Source organism: Micropterus dolomieu, linkage group LG03, assembly GCF_021292245.1.
Source record: "Micropterus dolomieu isolate WLL.071019.BEF.003 ecotype Adirondacks linkage group LG03, ASM2129224v1, whole genome shotgun sequence".
NCBI lineage: Eukaryota > Metazoa > Chordata > Actinopteri > Centrarchiformes > Centrarchidae > Micropterus > Micropterus dolomieu.
The window spans coordinates 26,181,468-26,204,974 of record NC_060152.1 but is presented as its reverse complement, the minus strand read 5'-3'; the positions used below and the strand labels follow the sequence as shown (position 1 = coordinate 26,204,974).

The following is a 23,507-nucleotide window of genomic DNA, read 5'->3' as shown; positions in this document are numbered from 1 at the left end:
TGTATTCAGAGCCAGTCAACAACAGACTTTCAAAATAATAATAATAATAACAATAATAACAATAATAATAATAATAATAATAATAATAATAATAATAATAATAAAAGCTGTGTTAACATGCGATAAAGTAATTGTCGGCGTTAATTAATTAATGCATTAAGGGTAAATAATAACGCGTTAACGTGCACAGCCCTAGTTTTTATATAAAGTCTTTAATGATTATGGTTTACAGCTCACAGAAATCAATACCCCATTATCTCAAAATGTATTAGAGTTTTCCAATAAAGAACACAGAAATGTCAACCTGAGAAGGCCACTAATCAGCTAATTAACTCAAAACACCTGCAAAGGTTTCCTGAGCCTTTCATCTGTCAGTTTGGTTCTGGGGCTCACAATGAACTTTTCCATGATATTAAAATTTTTTGTGAGGCATGTATACTTAAATAAATGGAAAGTGGGCAGTAGGGCTCACCCTGAATAGTAGAAGAGTCGATGCTTTGATGGGCGGAGCCTGACTGTCAATCTCAGTCGAATCTTCGCAGTCGCTCAACATCTCATTTTACATAGAACTACTGGTTTTCTCCCAATAAGATAATATGCAGCCTATGATGATACAAATTTCAACATATAATGATGTAAATGATGCCGAGTTGGCGGCACTTCGAGGGACGTTCCGATCATTAATCACCATTGATGAACCACACAAAGAATTTTATATTGTTTTTAAACAGTTACTTGGAGTAGACCCGCGAGGAAACGTGACATGCATGCTGTGCGGCCAACACCAACATGCACAGTTTAATGGCAGGCGAGCAGAAAGAAAAGGGTCAACAATTAGCTGGAAATGTAATGTGTACGTTACAATGAGTAATGAACAGAGACTGTAGCTCTGCAGCTTCTCAATATTAAGACTTCAACTATCAGTCGACTATAGGCGAGACTTGACAATTCTGATTCGACTACATAAATCCTTAGTCGAGGATAGACAGCTCTAATGAGCAGATTAAGTGTAGCAACCTTTTTGCTCACATTTCCTGCATTCTTTCTCTTACCGAAGTGCTGGAAGGCACCTCAATCACAGAGATGTGCATCTTGCTGATGTGGGCATTCAGACTACCCAACTTCTTGAATGCACAGCTACAGTCCATGCACGGGAACAGCGGTACACCTTTAGTCTGTGGAGAAAACATAGAACACATAAAAAAACATTATCCCTGGTTGTCTGTGAATGTTCTCAGTCATCCAGGTCATAGTTATCCAAAGAAGGTTAAAATGAAAATACTAGACACCTTCTAGTATCTTCAGCCAAGTCCAGTTGCCCTTGTTTTTAATCTTCCCTGAATTATCCCTGGCTGTGTATGTTTTGATGTTGGTCTTCAGTAAGTCAGAAAATAATCAAATGTCAAAGCTAAATAGAATGTATCTGAAGTATGGCACATCATCAGACACTTATACCAAAGGGATAGAATAGAAAATGTCTTGTTGTAGTTGTAAATAATGGGTGCCAGACATATACTTCCCTGTTTACTTGTTAGTAATCTAGACAGGAAGGCTGTTACATCGATGGCATCGATTAAGAAAGAAAGGTTATATGGATATATTTGCCCTTTATTCTTATATTTAGTTTATCAATGCTGGTATTTATGACTTACAGTCCCCTCCAAAAGTATTGGAACGGTGAGGCAAATTCCTTTGTTTTTGTTCTTCACTGAAGACATTTGGGTTTAAGATCAAAAGATGAGTATGTGCCAAGAGTTCAGAATTTCAGCTTTAATATCCTGGTATTCACATCTAGATGTGTTAAGCAACTTAGGACATATCACTGTTCGTATTAGACCACAGCATTCTTAGGTGAGCAAAAGTAATGGAACAAATACTCTTAAAGTAAATAAAATTTAATATTTGGTGGCATATCCCATGCTTGCAATAACCCTCAAGCCTGCGACCCATCAACTTCACCGAACTGTTGCATTTCATTTGTGATGCTATTCCTGGCTTTTACCGCAGCTTCTTTCAGTTCTTGTTTGTTTCGGGGTGTTTCTCCCTTCAGTCTCCTCTTAAGGAGGTGAAATGCAGCTCTATTGGGTTAATGTCAGGTGATTAACTTGGCCAGTCTAAAACCTTACACTTTTTCCTCCTGATGAAGTCCTTTGTATAGTTGGCAGTGTGCTTTGGCTCATTGTCCTGCTGCATGATAAACTTCCTCCTGATTAGTTTCAATGCATTTCTCTGTAAATTGGCAGACAAAATGTTTCTGTACACTTCTGAATTCATTCTGCTGCTAGCATCATCAGTTACATCATCAATAAATATTAATGAGCCTGTTCTAGAAACAGCCATGAAGCATGGTGGAGGTAATGTCATGGCTTGGGCGTCCATATGACAATACCTCACCATGTTTCACAGATGAGCTTGTATGCTTCGGATCATAAGCAGTTCCTTTCTTTCTCCACACTTTGCCTTTCCATCACTTTGGTAGAGATTAATCTTGGTCTCATCAGTCCATAAGATTGTGTTCAAGGAACTTTTGCAGCTCATCTCTGTACTTCTTTGCAAATTTCAATCTGGCCATCCGATTCTTACTGCTGATGAGGTGTTTGCATCTTGTGGTGTGGCCTCTATATTTCTGCTCTCTGAGTCTTCTTCCAACAGTGGATTGTGATACCTTCACCCCTGCTCTGTGGAGGTCGTTGCTGATGTCACTTACTGATGTTTTGGGGGTTTACTTCACAGCTCTCACGATATTTCTGTCATCAACTACTGTTGTTTTCCTTGGCCGACCTGTTCGACGTCTGTTGCTCAGTACACCAGCAGTTTCTTTCTTTTTCAGGACATTCCAAATTGTTGTGCTTGCTATGCCCAATGTTTGTCCAATGGCTCTGGTCGATTTTCCTTCTTTTCTCAGCTTGACAATGGCTTGCTTTTCTCCCATAGACAGCTCTCTGGTCTTCATGTTGGTTTATCCTCTTTAACAGGAAATGCAGTCTTTATAGGTTTGAACCAAGGATGAAAACTTGTCTAGTGACTAGTCATGCAGAGCTATTTAATGTTTGGACAATCAACCTAAAAGGCAACACCTGGGCAACCACAAACATCTTTCAGTCACATGTTCTAACAGTTTTGATCACTTGGAAAATGGGTGGGTTCAAACAAAGGGTGGTATGTCCTGAGTTGTGCAACACATCTAGATGTGAATACCACGAAATGAGAGCTGAAATTCTGAACTAATACTCATCTTTTCCATACTCAATGTCTTCAGTGAACAACAAAAACAAAGGAATTTGCCTTACCGTCCCAATACTTTTGGAGGGGACTGTATCCCTTATCCCAAATTCTCTTTTTCTGCATCAACCATCAATTATGTTTCAACCCCACTTGCACAATTGCAGGCATCAGAATACGACATCCAAAAATCTTATTTATCTTAATCTATGTTTATGATTTCCGTCATTTTCCCACTGTCCTTTCTCCATAGGCCTACCCAATTTCTGTTCTGATCTTGTTGTCATTGTTGCCGTCTCTACCTTTACTCACTTTACTTTACTCACCGCTTCCTCATATGACATCTCTTCGGCCTATCTCCATTTGCTTCCACCTAATGTCTGTCAAAGTTCTTAGTCATACAGCTCATAGTTATCCAAGGAAGTTTAAAATCAAGGGCAACTTGACTAGGACAGATATCTGGACATATACTAGATCAGCCTAAAGACCGCATACCCAAACACAAGAAAAGCAATCTAGTATATGCTGTCCAATGCAGTGAGGATTGCACAGACATGTATATTGGAGAAACAAAGCAACCTCTAGACAAACGCATGGCCCCAACCAGGGCTTGACATTAACACCCGCCAACCCGCCAATTGCGGGTGGATTTCGGCCATGGCAGGTCACACAGTAACTCCCACTAGCCACTTTGGCTTGTTGAAAAATTGTAGTCTTGTCAAAAGGCATATTAAATAACAAATGAATTGCCATATGACACTACTAGACTACAACTCCCATGAGTACTACCTGAACATAGTGTCATTGGTCCATGCATGAAGCCTATTGTCTTGACCGACAACGCTGTAAACAAGACGACGCTGTGGAGAAAAAACTTGCGGACTGGCCGCCAGACTGAGGGCTGTTTTAGCCTGCTGTTAATTATCAACTTAACCAGCGGCAGCAATGATATAGTGATCTTTTTTAATAGCAGGAGAATCCAGACCACAGGCGCGTCCCTCTCTCTCCTGCAGTGCCCGTGCCAAATATGACATCTAGACTTTTGTCAAACGAGAATATAAAAGTTGAATCTGTCACAGGGCAGCCACAGTCCCTCAGACCTGTAGACCGTCAGCCTCCCTTCATGTTTTAACCTGATGATCTTTGTCATCACACGTGACTGGTCGCATGCACACGTTCACCGACACAGTGGTCAGTCAGCACGTGACTGTGCGTAGAAAAAAATGCATAGGAGAAAGAAAAAGGGCAGAACTGAGATGGAGATAGAGCCGTTAAATGCTGTAAAATTACAGATTTCTTCATGTTTAAGGGACATGGTGGTGTTTCAAAAAGAAACAAACATATGGTAAACTACTAGCAGGGCTGCCCTTATGTCACATCATATCGTCATATAACAACAAGGCTACCTTTCCAGAGTTGATTCGATGTTTTACTATAGCCTAAGTAGTCATCATGACTAGGAAAGCAGAAGGTACGTTTGTATGGGAATAATCTGGAAAAAAAGAACTGTATACTCATTTCAGAGCTTTGTGATGATAAACATAAATCCAGGCAGTGCTCTGAGGAAATGCAGATGCAAAACAAACAATCCAAAAGTGCACAAAAATGATATAGGCCTACATAAAGTTTCAATCCTGTCTTAGACAAAATAATTTAGTATTTGCTTTTGTTTCTACTCTGTAGGAGTACAGTACAGTATTTACTATATTACAGTATACAGCTGTAAATAAACAGTGTTTTTGAAAAAAAAAGTCAGTTTAGTTTTTATCTTTTACATCCATGAAGCACTTTTAGTATATACAATAAGAAGCTATTCTTTTATGTGTTTATCTTAATACACTACATGTTTTCAAAAAAAAGGAGCTTTACACACAACATCAGAGCTAATAATAATATTAGTACATTTTAGCACACCATAGTCAACTTTAATCAAATAAAACTTAATATGGCTAGTGAAAATGCTACATGGCTAGTAATTTTGCTAGTAACCACTGGCCACATTGGCTAGTGAGCAAAAAAGTTAATGTCAAGCCCCAACACAGAAGGACCAATGCCCAGGTCAAGTCTCAGCAGTTTACTTACATCTGAAGGATAAAGGACACTCTTTTGAGGACAACAATGTACAAATTTTAGACAAATGTTTTGAAAGAGGAGTCAAGGAGGCATTTGCACTGAGTGGATCTCTTAACATGGGAGGAGGTTTGAGACACCACTTATACCACACTTACAATGTTGTCCTTTCATTCCTCCCCAGGTAACTAAACGAACGTTCACATTTGGCCTCATGTGAGAATGCCAATGACAGTCGTTCAGACTTGGCCTCGGGTGTCTCCAACGTCACGACGGCCAGGAGCATTAATGAACCAAGTGTTATCAATCATCTTGACAATGACCCCACAGAGGTTAAAAAGCTGCGATTCCCTGCCAGTCAGTCAGAAGTGAAGAAGCCTCTTGGATGAGAGGCAATATGTCTTTGAGTATCTTCGACCTTACCATTTGCCCTTGATTTTAACTTTCTGTAGACTCACACCTATTGATTACCTCTTCAGTGAAAAGACAGATCTTGACCCCTCGAGAAATGACTCTCTTCCTGTGTACAGCCGTCTTTACTATATGTTCTACACTTGTATCATCCTTAACCCAGCTGCCACATATCCATTGTCATGACAGTGGTAACACTTTACAGGAGCTCTTTCATATGCTCTTACCCTCTAACCAACATACTCCAAATGCGTCCCTTCTGGTGACTCTGGAATTCAACCACCTTTCCTCACAAACTTCTTGTGAATAACCTCTATCCAAGGACACTGATTTTCCACTTTACTGGTGGTTTGCCTCACAGGGAAAAGCAGGTAACTTCCCTTGTGATTTTTTTTGTGGCACACTCAACAGAACCACTAGGTCTTATGGATTTTTTCGTACAGCTTCTTTTTTCTTATTTGTTTTTGCATGACTGTTCCACCACTTGCTGTCATTTGAGTTATGAATGTCTTCTCAGTGGTTAAATGTTCAGGCTACTGTACTTTCTTACTTCAGCATCCTACTCTTCCCTGCTCAATTTCTAATATTCTCCAAACCTAAGTCGAAACTCAAAAACCTGCCAAACCCATTCAAATGTCTCTGTACCTGCTCTGGGCTTTGCTTCCCCCAGAGGCAAAATATCAAACTCCACTGTTTTCTTTCCAGAAGTCAACACTGCTTCCTTCCCATTTCGCATTTAGTGGTGGTCTATGCACTGTACTGTACACTACTGACACTTATTACTAAGATTGACTTCAAGCAAAATTGTAAATTAACTGATGATATTCACAAGAGAACAATTCCTTGCTCCTACATGCTGTATATACTCATAAGTATATACTGTATTAAAAGAAATAAAATTCATTTGAATTAGAAGCACCAAAAAGGTTTAAAGAGTCTGCTGAAGCAGTTGAAATCAGTTAAATTGTAATTGCTGAAAACCTTTAAGAAACTTTAAGAAACTCACTAATGCTTTACTTTCGGTCTGGGGCGAATCATCGACGTAATCGATTACGAAAATACGTCAAAAAAGCATTATGTGCGTCACAGCTTTGCTGCATCCGGTGGAAGCAGGGATTAGCCCGGACAAGCTGCAGACACAAGACCGCGCCTTCGACCTGTAATTTCTGCCCCGCTGCTGTCATGGTAATGTAACATTACACCATGTGTCATTTTGTCAGTTTGTTTAATGGCCACATATGAGTGAGAGTTGAAAGTAACATTACAATCTGTACGGACTGAATTGTTTCAGTTGTTTTCTTCTCCCCGCACTGATGCAAAAACTACATTTGCCTGTGATTATTATACTACATATTACTCAATATTGAAATAAATCCATGTCAGAAACATTTAAAATTTTAAGTAGCCTAATTAATGTCTGGTATTGTTATTATTATCATAACACAGCAGTGACGTGGAAATAGGATTCATTTTAAGATATGCTACTATTATCATTATTCTAATGTGCTTCCATCAGGATGAGTGAATAAAATATTGATTTATTTATTAGACATGTTTTTGATATTTATTTTGGGTAAATTATCATATTAATCAAGTAATAGCTACATTTTGTTCTTTAGAATACACAAAAATTAGTCGTTAGATTAATCAATTTGAAAAATAATCCTTAGGTGCAGCCCTACTTTACTTTCTTGTTAACTGCAACATAACATTAATTAATAAGACAAATTTGCCTCAAATACCGGTACAGTTGTGACACTGTATTGGTAGTATTGTATACACTGTGTGCATGTACATTTGCACACTCAAACTTAATAATTTGTACATCACTTTCTGAGATGTTGTGGTTTGAGGAAGCTTTTTTTGTCATTGTATACATCTATATGATGTCCAGTCATAAAAATGACAAAAAAAAAAAACAACAGCTTGATTTTTTTGACTTATGTGTGTAGACTTATATTCTACATCTGCTTTTGGATCACAGATTAACAGAAAAACTATTTTTTTTCTGAGCTTTTTAGCACCTGAGTCTGTGATGAGCAAAGGTTTTAGATGCTATTTATTATACACAGTGTTACGGCCTCAACATGCACTTTATTAGATTTAACAATGACGATTTTACTCCCCTGGCTCCTGAGCATGCATCTGCTCATGAAATCTATTGCGAATAATGCCTCAACATAATTCATTAAGTCAGTCAATCATACGGACAAACCGGAACAGGAAAGTTGAAGAACACTTGTGAAAATTAGATGCATTATTCAAATGGGCTTTCTTGTTTGGCTTTCCAAAAGTAATTCAATCAACTTGGCCCATCGCAGGCTTTTATCATGGAATACACAATTATGTGAGAAAGTGAAAAAATAAATAAAAAAAATTAATCTACGACCAAATTTGTTCAAACCCATTTTGTCAAAAATACAAAGAGAAAGTGTAAGACAAATTGCTGGAAATGAACTCAGCACGACATCTGACCAATTGAACCCTTGAAAGAAAATGATCATGTAACATTTGACACGTACAAACACCTTTTTCAAGTTGAAATGGAACACAATGGATGGGGCAAAACGAGCCGTCAATATGAGCTCAAAAGCATTAATTTAACCTGACTGCTACTCAGAATGAATTTATGTGAGGCTTTTTATTCAGACTCAGTTCACTCTAATAGAAACACCATTAAAACGCCCTGTAGATCAGACCCAATGTAATTGCCCAATACATGTTACTTATATGTGTTGTTAATACATAATCCATCTTTGAGCAATAAAATATATTTTGATTTATATATATTGCCCAATACTTGTGATGTGTGTGGTTCACTTTTTCAATATATATATATATATATATATATATATATATATATATATATATATATATATATATATATATATATATATATATACAAACAAAAAAAGGACTTGTAATAAGTCAAAAGGACAGCTCAAATTACCTGCAAGATTAGAGACTGTGGTGAAGAGGCTCTTATGCATGATAGAAAGAAATAGCTAAGTACACCATTAGTACTAATCAACGTTTATTTTGTTATAATCCACTTTCTAAGTATGAGAAACAGCTGCCTTTCAGATGTGAACATCTGTCCATCTCCTTATACGCATAAACACATGTGCTTTGGGGTTGTTTCCTGTAGTTAGCTCAGGTTACATTCTCTAAGCAAACAGTCAAGATCTGCATTTTAATATCATGGAAAAGTTCATTGTGAGCATTAGAGCCAGACTGAGAGATTGAAGGCTCAGGAAACCTTTGCAGGTGTTTTGAGTTAACTGATTAAAGCTCTTCTCATGTTGATGTTTCTGTATTATAAATTGTTTATTCTAAAATTCTAATACATTTTGAGATACTGGAGTTTTGGTTTCCATGAGCTGTAAGCGGTAATCATCAAGATTTTAAAAAAGAAAAAAAAGGCTTGAAAATGTTCACTTTATGTGGATTGAATGTAGAATATACTGAAGTTTCCCTTTTCAATTAAATTACAGAAGAAAATTTACTTTTCCATGATATTCAAATTTTTGGAGACGCACCTGTACTGCCACACTAGCAGCTCTCTTTGGCTGTCCATAGCCACAACAGTGATGCTTTGAGCTAAATGCTAGGAACACAGATAAATTCATCTCTCTGCTGGCACAGGCAGCAGTCAACCAAATTAGATTGGAGCTTGGTGTGCAAGCACAAAGCATTGTACTTAAGGCTTTATTACCTTTTTGCTAAAATGCACCAGCTTGAGCATTGTGGCATACCCACTAGTTGGGGACTCACTGCACCTCATTTGATGGAGATCATTGTGTTGCTTTACACTCAGAAAGCTGACCCAGTCCAAACTGTAGCCACGTCATTGGAAGCAATGATGAACTAGGAGCGACTCCCACCACTATCACTCCAACCATTAATGGGCTTTGGTAACAAATCCTACAAAAGGACACCCACACACACACACAGGAGAATTCATTATCTGTCATCTTGAACATTTGGGCACCTTAGGAGGACTCTGATGTGTACAACCACAGTTTGGCACTAAGAGCAAATGACCTCAGTGACAGAGCACCGTCAGAGACCAAAGTCCAGGCTAAATTAGGATGGATAAATCAGGAGGGTTCTTTAAAATTGGCTGCCTTGGGAGAAGAAGAATCCAATGGGGAATAAAGACCTGCAATTTCAGCTCATTCCCTTCCCAAGACACAAACAATATGCCAAAGTGTCCTGCTGCATTGAATGTAATGTAACAAGCTGTGAGCAGGAGGGCTGGTAATTTAACGTGTGAGTTAAAGAAACCAAAATATCTTGGACAACAATCGGAATGAAAGATATGATACTGAGTTCACAAAACCTGATAAACAGCGTAAAAAGTCGGATGTTTCCTCTGCATGATGAACAGCTGTATTAGCATTTCAAATTTATGTAAAGTCCATAAATTGAAAACATTTATCCAGTCTTGGTTCTCTTACGGCCATTTAGTTTCTGATTCCCTGCTCTCCTCTTGGTTGATGAAGACAGGGAGAATCTTTGCAACCAAACACACTGGACTGTCTGCAAGAATTTCCATTTAAAAGCACAAGCCACTTTTGCTGAAGGCTGACTCATTCCCTCCTTGACCTCAGCCATTCTACACACAACTGAAGCACCGTTTCCTACAAAATTGTGCATTTTCATGTCAGTAAATTAAAAGTATTACGGTGCCAATTCCTCTGTAAGTGGAAACACACACTGCAACACTTGTATTTTCAGTATTCTTTAGCCAATGAACGTCCAGTCAAGACTGAAAATCTGGCGTTTCCTAAACTAAGTGGGGAAGGAGGACGGGAAATAACATGAATGCAGTGAATTAAGACATTAAAAGAGAACTCCACAGAGTCAGCATTGAGCTCTACGCGATTGGAGATATCAGCTTGTTTTTGTCTCCACAAATCCTTCTTCCTAGTCAAAATTCTTGTCTAACTTGTCTAATTTGCATTTCAGCCTCAACCGATGCTGACTCACACAGCAAACTCATTTGTTAGTTGTTGTTTTTTTTTTACATATGCAGCAGTACTCCCCCAAGACCTGTGCACAGTCTCTGATATGTGAAGTCGGTTCAGTTCCCCCTTTAAAATGTCTTTTATTCATTCATTTCATGACTCTCTTATTAAGTATTATGTGAGTGACATAATCTCTGTTATTCCACCCAGTTTGAAGATTTACATGGGTATTTTTGGAAATTCACAAAACACATGAAACCGCATTCACAACGAAACTTATTCTCATTTACTTGGGATGATGTTTCACGTGTTTAACAAAAATGAAATGCTCTGTAGCAGGTGATACAAGCTACAAGAATTAAAGGAACTGACACAGAACAGCATCTCTGTTATTATTGCACTGGAGACACACCAGGGAGGTTTATTTCTGACTGTTGCACCATTCAAACAACAACCAAGAGGATTTAGGGAGGATTCAAATACTGATGGATGTGTCAAAATGAGTCTTTCCATTTCTGACAGTGCTGAAAATTTATGCCGTGCAATTTGAAGATGTATTTTAATGTCACTTCTATTCCTGCACATAATTTAGATGGAAAAAGAACTGGTGAGATTTTAAAGGCAAACTCATTTAAGCCAGTCATAAAAGCACTGTTTGCTTTTGGGTAGCTTATTTCATTGCTGAAATACACAGATGGCATTACACAAGAGATATGTCCTCTACAGTACTTGAGGTAGTACATTTTTGCGTTTCTCTTTCAAACCTGCAGTACTGTGCTCTTACCTCAGAATGGACTCTCTGAACGTGGGAGTGCAAGTTCCCCTTCTGGGAGAAAGAAGCGGGACAGAACATGCAGAGGTGAGGTTTCTCTCCGGTGTGTCTCACCATGTGAGTCTGCAGCACCACCTTCTGGTTGAAAGCCTTGCCGCAATGTGAGCACTTATAGGGCCTCTCACCTGAAAGGGGAAGGGCAAGGTCAGGTCAAACACAGGTCAAGCGGTCGCCATTAAGATGCTGGAAACACTGATGATAATTTGACTTTTCTGCATTTTCTAGGATCTAAATGAATAACTTCAAAATAAAAAAAAGATAAATAGTGAAGGCTGGGGTAAATACTGGGGTTTTATTTAAGATATCCTCAATTACTACTCTGTATTGTTAAAAATCACATTACCTCAAGCAGTTTTTGAGTTGATATTTGGACCAAGTCATGTCAATTTTATTCATACAGCCCAAAATATCACAAACCACAACTTTGTGTCATCTGTGCGGCGTTTGACACCCTCTATCCTTAGACCCTTGACCTGTAAATTATTATTATTAAGTTTTTTCAAGCATAAGCATTTATATTTAAAAAAAATAATTTGTTTCTTAATTTTTTCAATGCAAAATCGACAAAAAGAAACTTATCAAGATATTGTAAATCCTATATTTTACACATCTCACATTGATATCATCATGCTTGGTTGTATTTTTTTAGCAATTAAATACATTTGAGCAACAAAAAAAACAACAACACGTCACCCTGGTTGTGTCTATCTTTAGGACTTAAATACTCAGTAAGTCTGTTTTTATAGTAATTCATCCTGCAATATCAATGGTATATGAAAATACCCTATTTTGTACCCATGTGACTATGTAATTGTATCACTATGAGGCCATCTCTGATGTTATTTTAAGCCTAAATAAACATGACTCAAATACAGTATGCACCCTTACCCTCTCTTCTGTGCGTCACAGAGAGTGAGAGAATGCAGCATACTGTGTGTGTGTGTTTCTCTCTGTGTATGTGTAGTATCCCAAAGCGACTCCTCACCTCATCAGCTTGACATTCGAAGCACAGAGGAATCGGCTCCATCCACCATTAGTCATCTAGCCAGCCAGGCAGGCAAATGAACATGTGGATGATGTGTAAACAACATGTGGGTGGAAGCTGCTGGCTACATTACCTGAGCCCAGACGGCCTGAACGAGCGCATGGCCACACAAGGATATTAGAATTTTAAAGAGCATATCAAAATTCTACCCACACTGCATCTGTGCACGACATGAGTTATGAGCTCAGTCACTCAGAAATGGAGGGTAAACACAGCAAACTGCTCAGGAGTTGGTGGTGCTATGTCAGGGGAGTTGAGGAACACTTCATCAGAGTTAAGTCCAGTTTAGAAAGACAAATGTGAGACTTCGGTTATCTAATACTTCCAAAAATAAAATGTAGGGGCCGCTTAAAAAACAAACTCTCCTGTTTGTGCCACCACTGCCCACACACGTCTCCTGCTGCACCCACAACCTACGGTGTTGGAACAGAAGGTTACCGAGGCCCCCCCAATTACAGCCTCGTGTCAGCGCCTGCCCACACCTTAGAGAACATCCACTTAAGGGTTTGTGTAACATGTGGAACAACACTGTATACAGTAATTCCTTATGAGCGTGAATCATATATCTGCAACGTTGTTCTTCTATTCCATATTTATATATTTCTACATTTATTCATGTCGACTGTATGTTTGTCTACGTGTAGCACCTTTTCACCACAGCAAATTCCTCGTATGTGTAAAACACTACTTGGCAATAAAGCTCCTTCTGATTCTTCTGATTCTCTAAAAGGGGCCTTAAATCGAACCTAAACATGTCATCCCTTGTCTGTGCCGTTCACTCACCTGTGTGTATTCGGATGTGTCTAACAAGCTGGCTGGGCTTTTTGAAAGCCTTTCCACAGTGATGGCAGCTGTTTGTGAACCCGCTGCGGTCAATGTTTTTCTTGTAGTTTCTGGAACTGGAAGTAAGCGGCCTGTGGAAGCGGTAAACACAAAATACGTCAACTTGGTTTTACATACCATAGATACACACAGAGGATCACTGAGGATCATCAAAATGATCACAAAAGATTTTTTTCATTCTTTTTTTGTCATTGCTAGGAACAACTGATAATGCAATAGGTTTGGGCGATCGTCTCTTTTTTCATTTTGTCTGATCATGGCTACCTGAGATCACCGATTGGCAATCTGATCGCCAGGGAGCGGTGTTACGTTGCAGCAAGCCAGTGAAATGCCAGCATGGGTTAGCTGAGCCAATCTATGTACTGCACGCAGCTCCACAATGAATTATGATTTACTCATATTAAATAGTATATAATATGTGGCGTGGCGTGTTGCCACAAGTAAATCTATGAATGGGAAACACTGCAGTGTGGTGCAGAGACTGTTTTTATGTCATCTTAGTTCTGATAGTGAGTTAGTTAAAAATCGCCTTAATATCGGCTCATGAAAAAAACAATCGCTGATCATCCCTTCAATCGCCAATTGTTCAACCCTATACTGCAACAACACAAAGTAAACAACTGAGAAACAGATACATAGAAACGTAAACATTTGCATTATGCTGCCGAGGTTTGTTGTCACTTAATGGAGAAAAATACACCAAATGGTAGTGGCTGCGCGATTAATCTAATCGCAATCGCGATGTTGTCATGTGCGATTACATCCCTGCCCATTATATCAGTGTTTCCCATACATTCATTTGTCTGTGGCTGCCCACCACAATATCAACGCTGACCGCCACATATTGAGTTTCGATTTGTTTTACTAGGCCTATTTAAAATCGTATTTGATTGCAGAGCGCGGTAGCGAATTTGCGCAGCACATCCTATTGCTCATCCCTCTCTCTCTCTCTCCCTCTCCCTCATGAACACAGCGGCACAAATCTGTCCAACACAACGCTGGTAATGTCGGAGACCCAGCTGAAAAAAGTTATTTGCAAGCATGTAAGGAACCTAGCTAATAAGGAGAGCTAAGTTAATGTTAGAATACAGCTAATACGCGGGGTTTTGCTAGCAAGCTGTATATAGCTGGTAGTCAATATCGACTGCCGACCCCGCCGTGAGCCACAGTTACACTGTCATTCTGTGGGAAACACTGTATATTAAATTACAATAAATATAGTAATGAATATATTCACGTTATACTAACAATATATTATTTTCTTTATTTAGTGTTATAATATTATACTAATACACCCATGTATACTAGTTCCTTCTCCAGGTTGTGAATAGTCTCTACAGTGGACAGGTGTAGATTTAGCCAGAGGCGAGGTGGCAGTGTCCCAATATTTGCTCATTCTAGCCACCTCCTCCTGAGAGTAACACACTCCCCTTGTTCTGTTTTACATCTGTTCTAGTTATAAATATTGTTCATCGTTTAACTTTGTTCAAGTTGAGAAAATTTCAACATGTCAGTATTTGTTGATAATCAAGCAAGTAAATAAATAGTACCATTTGTTCCAATCGAATCGCAATCACAAATCACAATATCACCCACAATAATGTCAATATGACTTTTTCTCCAAATCGTGCAGCCCTAATTAACTTTATAATGCAGTCCATTATCAGCTTCACAGAGTAGTGTTTTTGGATTGCAGATTTGTGTGCCACAATATATAGTTACTAATTTGTGCACTATGGATCTATGGCCCTTAATCATGGAAGTTGTTTGGGTATTGGTACCTAATAACGACAGATAATTAGGTTTTTAGATGAAACCGCATCTTTAATTTACACACATGCAGTTTTAAGTTGGTAAAGCATTAAATGCACTTGTGGCATCCTCTGAAGCTTTTTGTTGTTACTGTTGTTGTTGAAAGGCTCTTTTTTTGACCATGGTTCTAATGTTTAACTTCTACTAGTGATAGCCTACAGAGGGTTTGCACACAGCACTGGGGAGTGTTGCCCTCGCCTAGGCTTTTAGGGGCATTTACTTGTGCGAATTGGCAAACGGCCTGCTTTGTGCATCCAATTCACGAGAATGAATGAGAATGTACAAAACTCCAACTTTCATTCCCTGTCATGTATGTTACTGAGACTGTGTATGTCCTCATGCAGTCAATAAAAGCTTTTTAAAAATATCAGATATTATTACATTTTGACAGAGTTTCATTCCTGACTGTAGCTCGTGAGATATTTTTCACACCTTAAATGACCAGAAAAGAGTTTTGCGTAATGAAGACTTCTACTACAATGAAACCTGCTTTCACTCTGCCCCAAGCTGTTTCAGATTCTCCTCAGTCTCCACGACCCACACACACTGCATCCTTGTATTTCACTTGACATAAAAATTGGAAGATAAAACATGTAATGTAAAACACTGACTGTGGGCAGTTACAATCCCTAAATAACAATATCACAGTGGCAGACTTTAGACTGTAAATAGAACAAGATCCTCATAGTTCCTTTTAATAGTAAATAGTGATGTTGGATTCATGTTTTCCGCCTGACTCGGTCAAGTGAAATAAATAACCATCTGCAGACCCGCCTGACCTCATCTTGACATGACACTTCATGTGCTCCTTGAGGTGTGCGGATGTCTTGAACTCCTTGTCGCAGGTCTTGCAGGCGTAGACCTTGATGCCCGACAGCTCCTTGCGGTGCTCCTCCAAGTGCAGAGAGAGCTGGCTCTGAAGAATGAACTCATCGCCACACTCTACGCAGATTAAATTCTGCAGGGTGGGTAGCAAAGGTGGTAGAGGGGACAAAACAGAGAAATAAAGGCTCTTCTTAACGGGTAGTAAATGCAAATGCAAGAGTTTTTTTGTGATTGGTTGGTTGACTAACCTCCTCTTTCTCGTGCAGCATGATGTGAGATTTGAGGCTGGCGATGCGGGAGAACTTTTTATTGCAAACCGGGCAGGTGAAGTCAGAGGTGGTGTGTGTGGACTTGTGTAGTGTGAGGTTGAACTCCACATTAAATGTCTGTGGGCACTGGTCACAACGATGTGGCTGCAAGGAAGAGAGGACAAGTTTAAGAAAGTAGTGAATAAAAAGAAGCAAAGATCTCAGTCGCCCTCTGCAATCCAGTCCTGGTTGCTGTTAAATCTCCCTCTTGGTGGAGACAGGAGTCCCTAGAGCGGTTGAATCAATGTGCAACCTTAACTGGCTTAAGCAACTACATTTGCTGTAAACCTGGAAAGCTTTCAACCCAAACTCTCCCCCTGTCTTGCAAAATAACAAGTCTGGAGCGAGTGGAGACAGATCTTAAAGATTCATGTGTTGCTGAAGCTATAAGCAGCTGGTACATAGAGAGAAGAGGGCACAGTTAGACACTGAAGCACATATAATTCAAACATAATTTATATTTATAACTGCAAAAACAGTCATTACTCAACATGAATTACCGCACATTTATTATGTATGTGTACATTTAAAAAAACGCATTATAAATTTATAATGCCCAGGGGGGGTCTTTGGTCTTTCTTAGCACAATTTCTGCTATAAATGCTCTGCATCACCACACAACACACACAAAAAAAGACCAGCAACGCAATTCAGCAGCAGTAACTGTATGCATTTTTTCACCCTGGGATAGCTCACAGCAGATGCACTCTAGTGTATTATGACTGAAGCAGCCATTCAAACATACTGAACTTAATCTTATCAGTTTAAAGAACAGTTTTAAGAACTACCAAAGATCTTCTACACTGAATTTTCATTCATCCGGGCGTCAGACTGCAGTTCGACGTAGTTTACAGTGTTCAAAGTTCAGGAGGCAAGAGCATGTTGTACTTTTGCGCTCCAAGACATCAGCATCAGGTCTTATTTAGCAGCGGTTTCTTCAATCAAATCAAGTGACGCTGTGCATTAGTAAATTAGTAAACACCCCGTTAATTAAAAGCCTGCGTCTAATGTAGCTTTAATTTAGTTTTACATAAGGTTGAACAAATAACCCCAGGTGCATTCTGTATGAAGAAAGTAGGGGAGACTGCCCACCAATGCTGATTCCAGGAGCTTTGGAAGCAGTTGGTACCAAATGTTGTGATTGGCAGACTAAGCTGAGACCCGTGCTGAGTCTGCCAGACAAACAATGGCATCCAAGGCAGCTTTAAACTTCCACATTGTGAAAAAACATCTGAGCTGAAAAAATCCAGGACACCTCCAGCTTTCACACTAAGCCGTTAGCATGACCTGTCGCTGGGACACACCGCTACAGCAGGTGAGGTACGCTCTTCACCTCTTCAACCGGTCGAGGCAGATGGCCGCCCACCCTGAGCCATGGTTCTGCTCGAGGTTTCTGCCTCTTAAAAGGAAGTTTTTCCTTGCCTCTGTCGCCTAGTGCTTGCTCTTGGTGGGAACTGTTCGGCTTCTGTAAATATCATCACAGAGTACGGTCTAGACCTGCTCTTTTATGAAAAGCGCTGTGAGATAACTGTTGTTGTGATTCGGCGCTATATAAATAAAATTGAATTGAATTGAATTGAACCTGTGCCAAACTGAGGAGAATCAGGTAGAGAGTTTCCCACAAAGTTTTTGTAGTGCTTTGTGAAGGTAACCCACAAATGTTCAACTATCTCACAGAGGCAGCTCCAGTAAGGGGTTCAATGCTCTGGCCTCGTACCTCCATCACGTGTCTCAAGTTGTCCAGCTGCACTGTGATAACCCTCTAGCATTTCCTGTGGTGCCCGGGTTGGCATCATCTCCCTGAACTTTCCGGTTGCTAGAAGCTTTAAATATGAGCTTTTTTAACCAACCTGAAGGTCAAACTGCTGAAGTCCTGAAAATCTCTCTCAACAGTACAGTTTACAGCACTGTAAATGTCTTTAAGCGACTACTAGTCAATAAATATTTTGTTTGACAGATCATATCTGAAATATAACTACTATTTCAGAACACTGTGAGAACTACTGCCAAGGTGGCCTTCAACAAGACACTTAAATCTCAACTGCGCCAGTGGAGCTGTTTAGAGGCCATTAATAAGTGTGCTTCTTCTAGGCAGCTACAGTGACCAACCACAACTGGATTGGTCTTACCGAATGTGTGGAATAAAAGAAAACAAATACATGTGCTGATGATAGAAAGCAAGCAAGAAAGGTTATCTGGTTAAATAAAGATTAAAAACTGTTGCCGACACTTCCTGCAGTACTTACCTTATCATTGATCTCATGTTCACGGAGATGCTTCTGCAGCTGGCTCTCAGTGGTAAAGATCTGGGAGCATATTGTGCACTTCTTGTCTCCATCACTGAAATGTTCCCCTTTAGTTTCATCCGCATCTGACGAGAAGTACGAGAACACTTCAATATGTTAATTTGGTTCAAGTTTATCCGTAAAAGAATAGCTGAAGTAGATGTGATACAGTGCGATGTGACACAGCACATTTATTTAGCCTCTTCAATTACACAGGTGCTGTGTTCAGTGACTTTATGTTTAAAGAAAAACTGTCTAAAACCAAAGACTGCATCCAGTGTATCTGTATACACCCCATCATATAACCCTCTCTCCGGAATTTCAAAGTAATGGTAGATGATGATGTGACTTGTGTGCTTTTCAAAGTGGGATGTAGGTATTAGGAGTTTCAAATTGGTATTTTGGCTACATCCAGTATCTTTATATTTGACTGCTATAAATACAGAATAAAATACAAATACAGTGATATCCCTCAAATGATTTTGGTAGGATGGAATTTTCTTTAGACTATCATACCCAATAACACACCCGGTCTTTTAATGTATTTCAATGTTAGTCTACATTCAGCAACAACACTTAAAGTTTGTAATTCACCTTACTGGTTTCCCTAGAAGGCGAATGAAAACAATGAGATACAGTATTTAACCATTTGGTTTCACTCTCTCTCTCAACTCACTGACACACGAATGCATTTGCAGTTTTACATGAAGAAAAGATACTTTCTGTCACAGCATGTTTTTTTCTGAACCTGTTGGGGTGTTTTGGATGTTGGTGTTCAACAGTTTGGTTCCACACGCCCATCATCTTGGCTGTCAGCCACAGGCATTGCTAGGACAGTATGTGACCGTTTAATGAAAAAATAACTTTACTTGATATTATTATGTAACGCTGATGTGAGTTTTGTTGTCACCGAGCTTAACATTAGATCCATCAGCGAGAAATCATCAGTACCATTTAATTTACCAACAAACGTATCAACATTACCAAGGTAATTTATATATTATGATACCGATAATATCCTAGCGAACTGAATGTATTCAGACACATTTCAGCACTTGGTCAGGTCACGTAAATTCGTGAATGTGACTCCTTGTTTCGACCACACGCAACTGATCCATCAGCAGCTGCACAGGCTCGCTATCGTTACACACTGCCGCACACAAGATCAAAATAACAATGGCCAACATTTTGGCGTGTTAGCCTCGAAGCTAACGGTAGCAAAGCAAGCTAGTTAGCAACAACAAGCTAACGACAAATTACTTATGAACAACGATTACACGTAAAATCCATTTATTTCTCAACACTACACGACACCGCCGTTCTTCTCCTCACGGACACCAATTTAGACTGGAAGCCAATAAGAAGAGGCACCGAGATGTTATTAATATCATTCCGCCTCAATCACTCCTTCGCCGTACAAAGCAAAGCCCACCCGCAATACTATATCCGGGGACTATATACACTACATTGAAGTGCTATTATAAAAGATACAGAGACGTTTGTCCAAATAATATCCGGTTATTTGGATAGCCCATAATCTGAGTTTTTTATTCGTTGCATTTTGGTACTTGTTACCTGTTTCGTCGTTGCTTTTAACTCTCAGTTTGCGAGGCCGGCCCCGCGGCATAGTTCCAGTACTCAGGGCGGGTGTGCTGTGAACGATTTGCTTTTCAAAATGGCGACACGGTCATCTGTAGACAGCATCGTACCCGTGAAGACTCACAGCTGCGCGGAGTAGGGAGACATCTACCGTTTGGTTCATTGTACATGCACCTTAAGGTATACAAAAACCCCCAACAACAATGTTGTTGGTTTACTGTTGAGTGAGCTACTTTATATTTATGAATTACTAATGAATTAAATGTTTATAGTTCCTTATGTAGGCAGTGGCAGTAAACAACGACTGCATCCATTGTAAATATTCTACCTTAAAATACAATTCAGGAACATGTATAAATATATTTTCAATGTGATAAAAAAAAAAAGGGCTATAAACGGTACCTGTAGCTGTTAACCTGAGTTTTAGATAGGATACAATCTATGGTTAGATAGCAGGATTGTTAGGAAAACCTCAAGGGCCCTGAAAACCCCATGTGTGTCTGTTGGTTTGTAGTTAAATATAATTTATAGTAAATTGTTTGGCAACAACTAGATTACATTGAAATTATAAGGACCTACAGGCGGGAACTGCATTGCCCGATATGTCAAAATTTAGACCATGCATATTCCAAAATGTTTAAACCAGGGAGTTAAATCAAATCAAGATTGTTGTCAGAAACACAATAGTAGGCTACACATAGGGGGCCATATTCCCGTTTTGCTTAGTGGCCCTATAGCGGGTTAATCCGGCCATGTAATTTAGTTCTGTTAAGAGGAAATAATGTTAGGCTACTTTTAAACATTAACAGTAGGGTAACATGGGGTAAGACGTCCCCCCCCATGGTAATTCTAACAAAACAACATAAAATGTCACAATTTTTTTTTCTCAACATTTCTTCTGGCTGCCCCTCCTCTCGCTGAACTAAAAAATATTATTTGATCAAAGCCATTCTGACCTAATTTGATCTAATTTTTTTGTCAGTTTAAATAAGCTGTACATTTTTTTTATTGTGTTCAATTTATATATGTCTATTTTCATTATGGGGAGCCTTAAGATAAGTTATGCAATTATTTAGAGTGAAATTACAGGAAAGCTAATGACATAAGGCAAGGCAAGTTTATTTCTACAACATAAGTCTATAACCCTCTTGCTTTTAACCAGCTACTTGTAATTTATTTTATCTGTAATTTGGACATATTAAAGTGATTTCACACCATGGGCGTCTTACCCCATGGGGGTGGTGGGGTGTATCAGGGGGCAGGGGGTATGTTACCCCACTAGCTGGGAAAAATGCTTTTCTCCTAAAATTTACATTTGATTAAATTAAAGTTAATTTGTCAACTGTAGGTATTTATTTTACTTTATATTATGTTAATAACACACTATGCAGTTCTGGTGGGACTATAGGAGCGAGAACACCACAAAGTATATGACACTCAGTATTGATTGCCAGTGACACATAAAGTACCTGCAGAGATATTACTGGAATATTACTGATACCATAGGAAATAAAAAATATCATAAAATACTGTATGATAGGGTGACTATAAACTCACCCTTGACATGGTTTAAGTCCCTAAGGAGTATCAGACATAAAAATATAAAGTGTGATATGTTAGTTTTGTGCTCACAATGGAGTGCCATAGACAATATCATATTGATTTTTCGAGGGGCTGTGGTTGTAAAATTACTTTACTGTCCATTAACACCAGCAGAGGGAGGCAATGAGTTATGAATGGCTTTGGTCATTTATGGGCCAATAATCCTGAAGATGCCAACAAGTTCACTGTGCTGATGGTCCTGTTTAGGACCAGACCTGCCTGGATCTGAATTAGTTCAGGACTCCCAGCTAACTAGTATGCCCATGTATTGTACTTTAAAACTGACCTTGCATTCCAAAGAGACACAGGCAGCTCACACACACACACACACACACACACAAATGCACACGGGAGGACATAGGTAACTTTTAAGACTAGATCCATGTCTCATTTTAAATGCTTGTAATTGGGGGTTTATAATCCTGTGCTGTACTGATAACATCTCTTTCACACATTCACAATGACAGGAAGTCAAGAGAATTCATGTTTTCAGTTAACACAAATAGACACTCCATATATGGAACACAGGCCGTGAGGGAGAAGAGCTGTGTGTTAAAATAAAGGAAGAACAAAAGAGAATGGATGTCTGAAAGAAAAAGAAAAAGTGTGTATTTATTTGTGTATATTAACTGATTCTATTATCTTGGTGACCAAATAAAATAAATCCAACAAGGTTCCTTCTGGTCATGCCACTTGTGGATCATGAGCTTTAAGATGAAACAGAAAAGTCAGGGATTTTGTGGTAATGTTTTACAAACGGAAAGAAGTCTGACCTAAGAATGGATGGTAATGGAAAAGTCATAGAATTTTATTTCCTGACCCTACACGTTCCATCGGATGGACCACAAGTTACTCTTCCCACAAGTATCAATTTACACACAGTTGCAGTGGAAAAACGATTTTTCCAGTTTACTACTTAAACTGCTGTTACAGTTGCTAGTAGATAATTGACTTCCAAGTATTCAGAACACTGTGTCCGGGTTCAGATAATTGGATACTACATGCTAAACATAGAACATGTGCCAGATGCATGTAGAGAGAAAATAGTTCCACCCAGTCCTGACATTTTTTTTAAAGAAAAAAAGAGGTTTTGGCCTCTTATAAATCCCACATACACTAGAACACACACAAACATTATGTGAAACTTCAACATATTATCATGCCAATAAATAGATGCCCGTCGGATCTGGTCTTCAGCAGGACGTAATCCACACAGTAAAAGAGCCTGATTACCTCAGCAACATTTTTCCCTGATAAAGGCGTACAGGTGGAAAGCCGTGACTTGTTGCTGTGTTTTTCTTTGTGTCCGAAAAGGGGAAGTCAGCCCCTTGACTTTTAGTGAATAAGCAACCAACCAAGTGCATGTTCATTGTGTAAGAACATCTGTTCCTGCCAGGCCGCCAGTTACTCTGCCTGTCCCCTCGCGACTGCACAGGCCACTGATCTCACCACTGAAAACAAAAGACTGGACATCACTCTGACCTTGTGGGATTGTGCACGCCCCTCTTTCCTCCCTCTCTGATTTTTTTTGCTCTGTGGTCTGCTTTCTTCCCTCTCACCGCAGTCAAGGGGATTGTGATCAATCATCAAAATTGTCATGGGCTCTGGGGGTGGGATTGTCAGGAAGCCCACCTCTGATAGGAGACACACTAAAGTCATTTTGTGAAAAACATGCTGCAAGTG

At 39.2% G+C, this 23,507-nt stretch overlaps 2 protein-coding genes across 11 annotated transcripts in view; one reads left to right on the top strand and one right to left on the bottom strand.

The window, feature by feature from the left end:
• Nucleotides 1–20,298, bottom strand: part of LOC123968010 (zinc finger protein 236-like) — a 71,763-nt gene extending 51,465 nt beyond the window's left edge. Inside the window, exons 1-7 of one of the 3 annotated variants that reach the window (XM_046044464.1) lie at nt 20,199–20,298; nt 18,585–18,709; nt 16,279–16,443; nt 15,985–16,163; nt 13,334–13,464; nt 11,458–11,630; nt 1,053–1,175 (exon numbers count right to left, since the gene is read on the bottom strand). In XM_046044464.1, the coding sequence (XP_045900420.1) occupies nt 1,053–1,175; nt 11,458–11,630; nt 13,334–13,464; nt 15,985–16,163; nt 16,279–16,443; nt 18,585–18,709; nt 20,199–20,250 (948 nt within the window). In that variant the 5' untranslated portion in view covers nt 20,251–20,298. Of the gene's footprint in view, nt 1–1,052; nt 1,176–11,457; nt 11,631–13,333; nt 13,465–15,984; nt 16,164–16,278; nt 16,444–18,584; nt 18,710–19,900; nt 19,939–20,198 lie in introns of those variants that run through there. The other 2 variants (XM_046044466.1, XM_046044465.1) reach the window with 2 other exon arrangements.
• The window catches only part of LOC123968012 (zinc finger protein 516-like), a 67,469-nt gene continuing 63,379 nt past the window's right edge, over nt 19,418–23,507 (top strand). For 4 of the 8 annotated variants that reach the window (XR_006824386.1, XM_046044468.1, XM_046044469.1 and 1 more), the window contains exon 1: nt 20,195–20,402. The gene's annotated coding sequence lies outside the window, so the exon portion shown is untranslated. Of the gene's footprint in view, nt 19,612–20,194; nt 20,403–23,507 lie in introns of those variants that run through there. The other 4 variants (XM_046044470.1, XM_046044472.1, XM_046044474.1 and 1 more) reach the window with 3 other exon arrangements.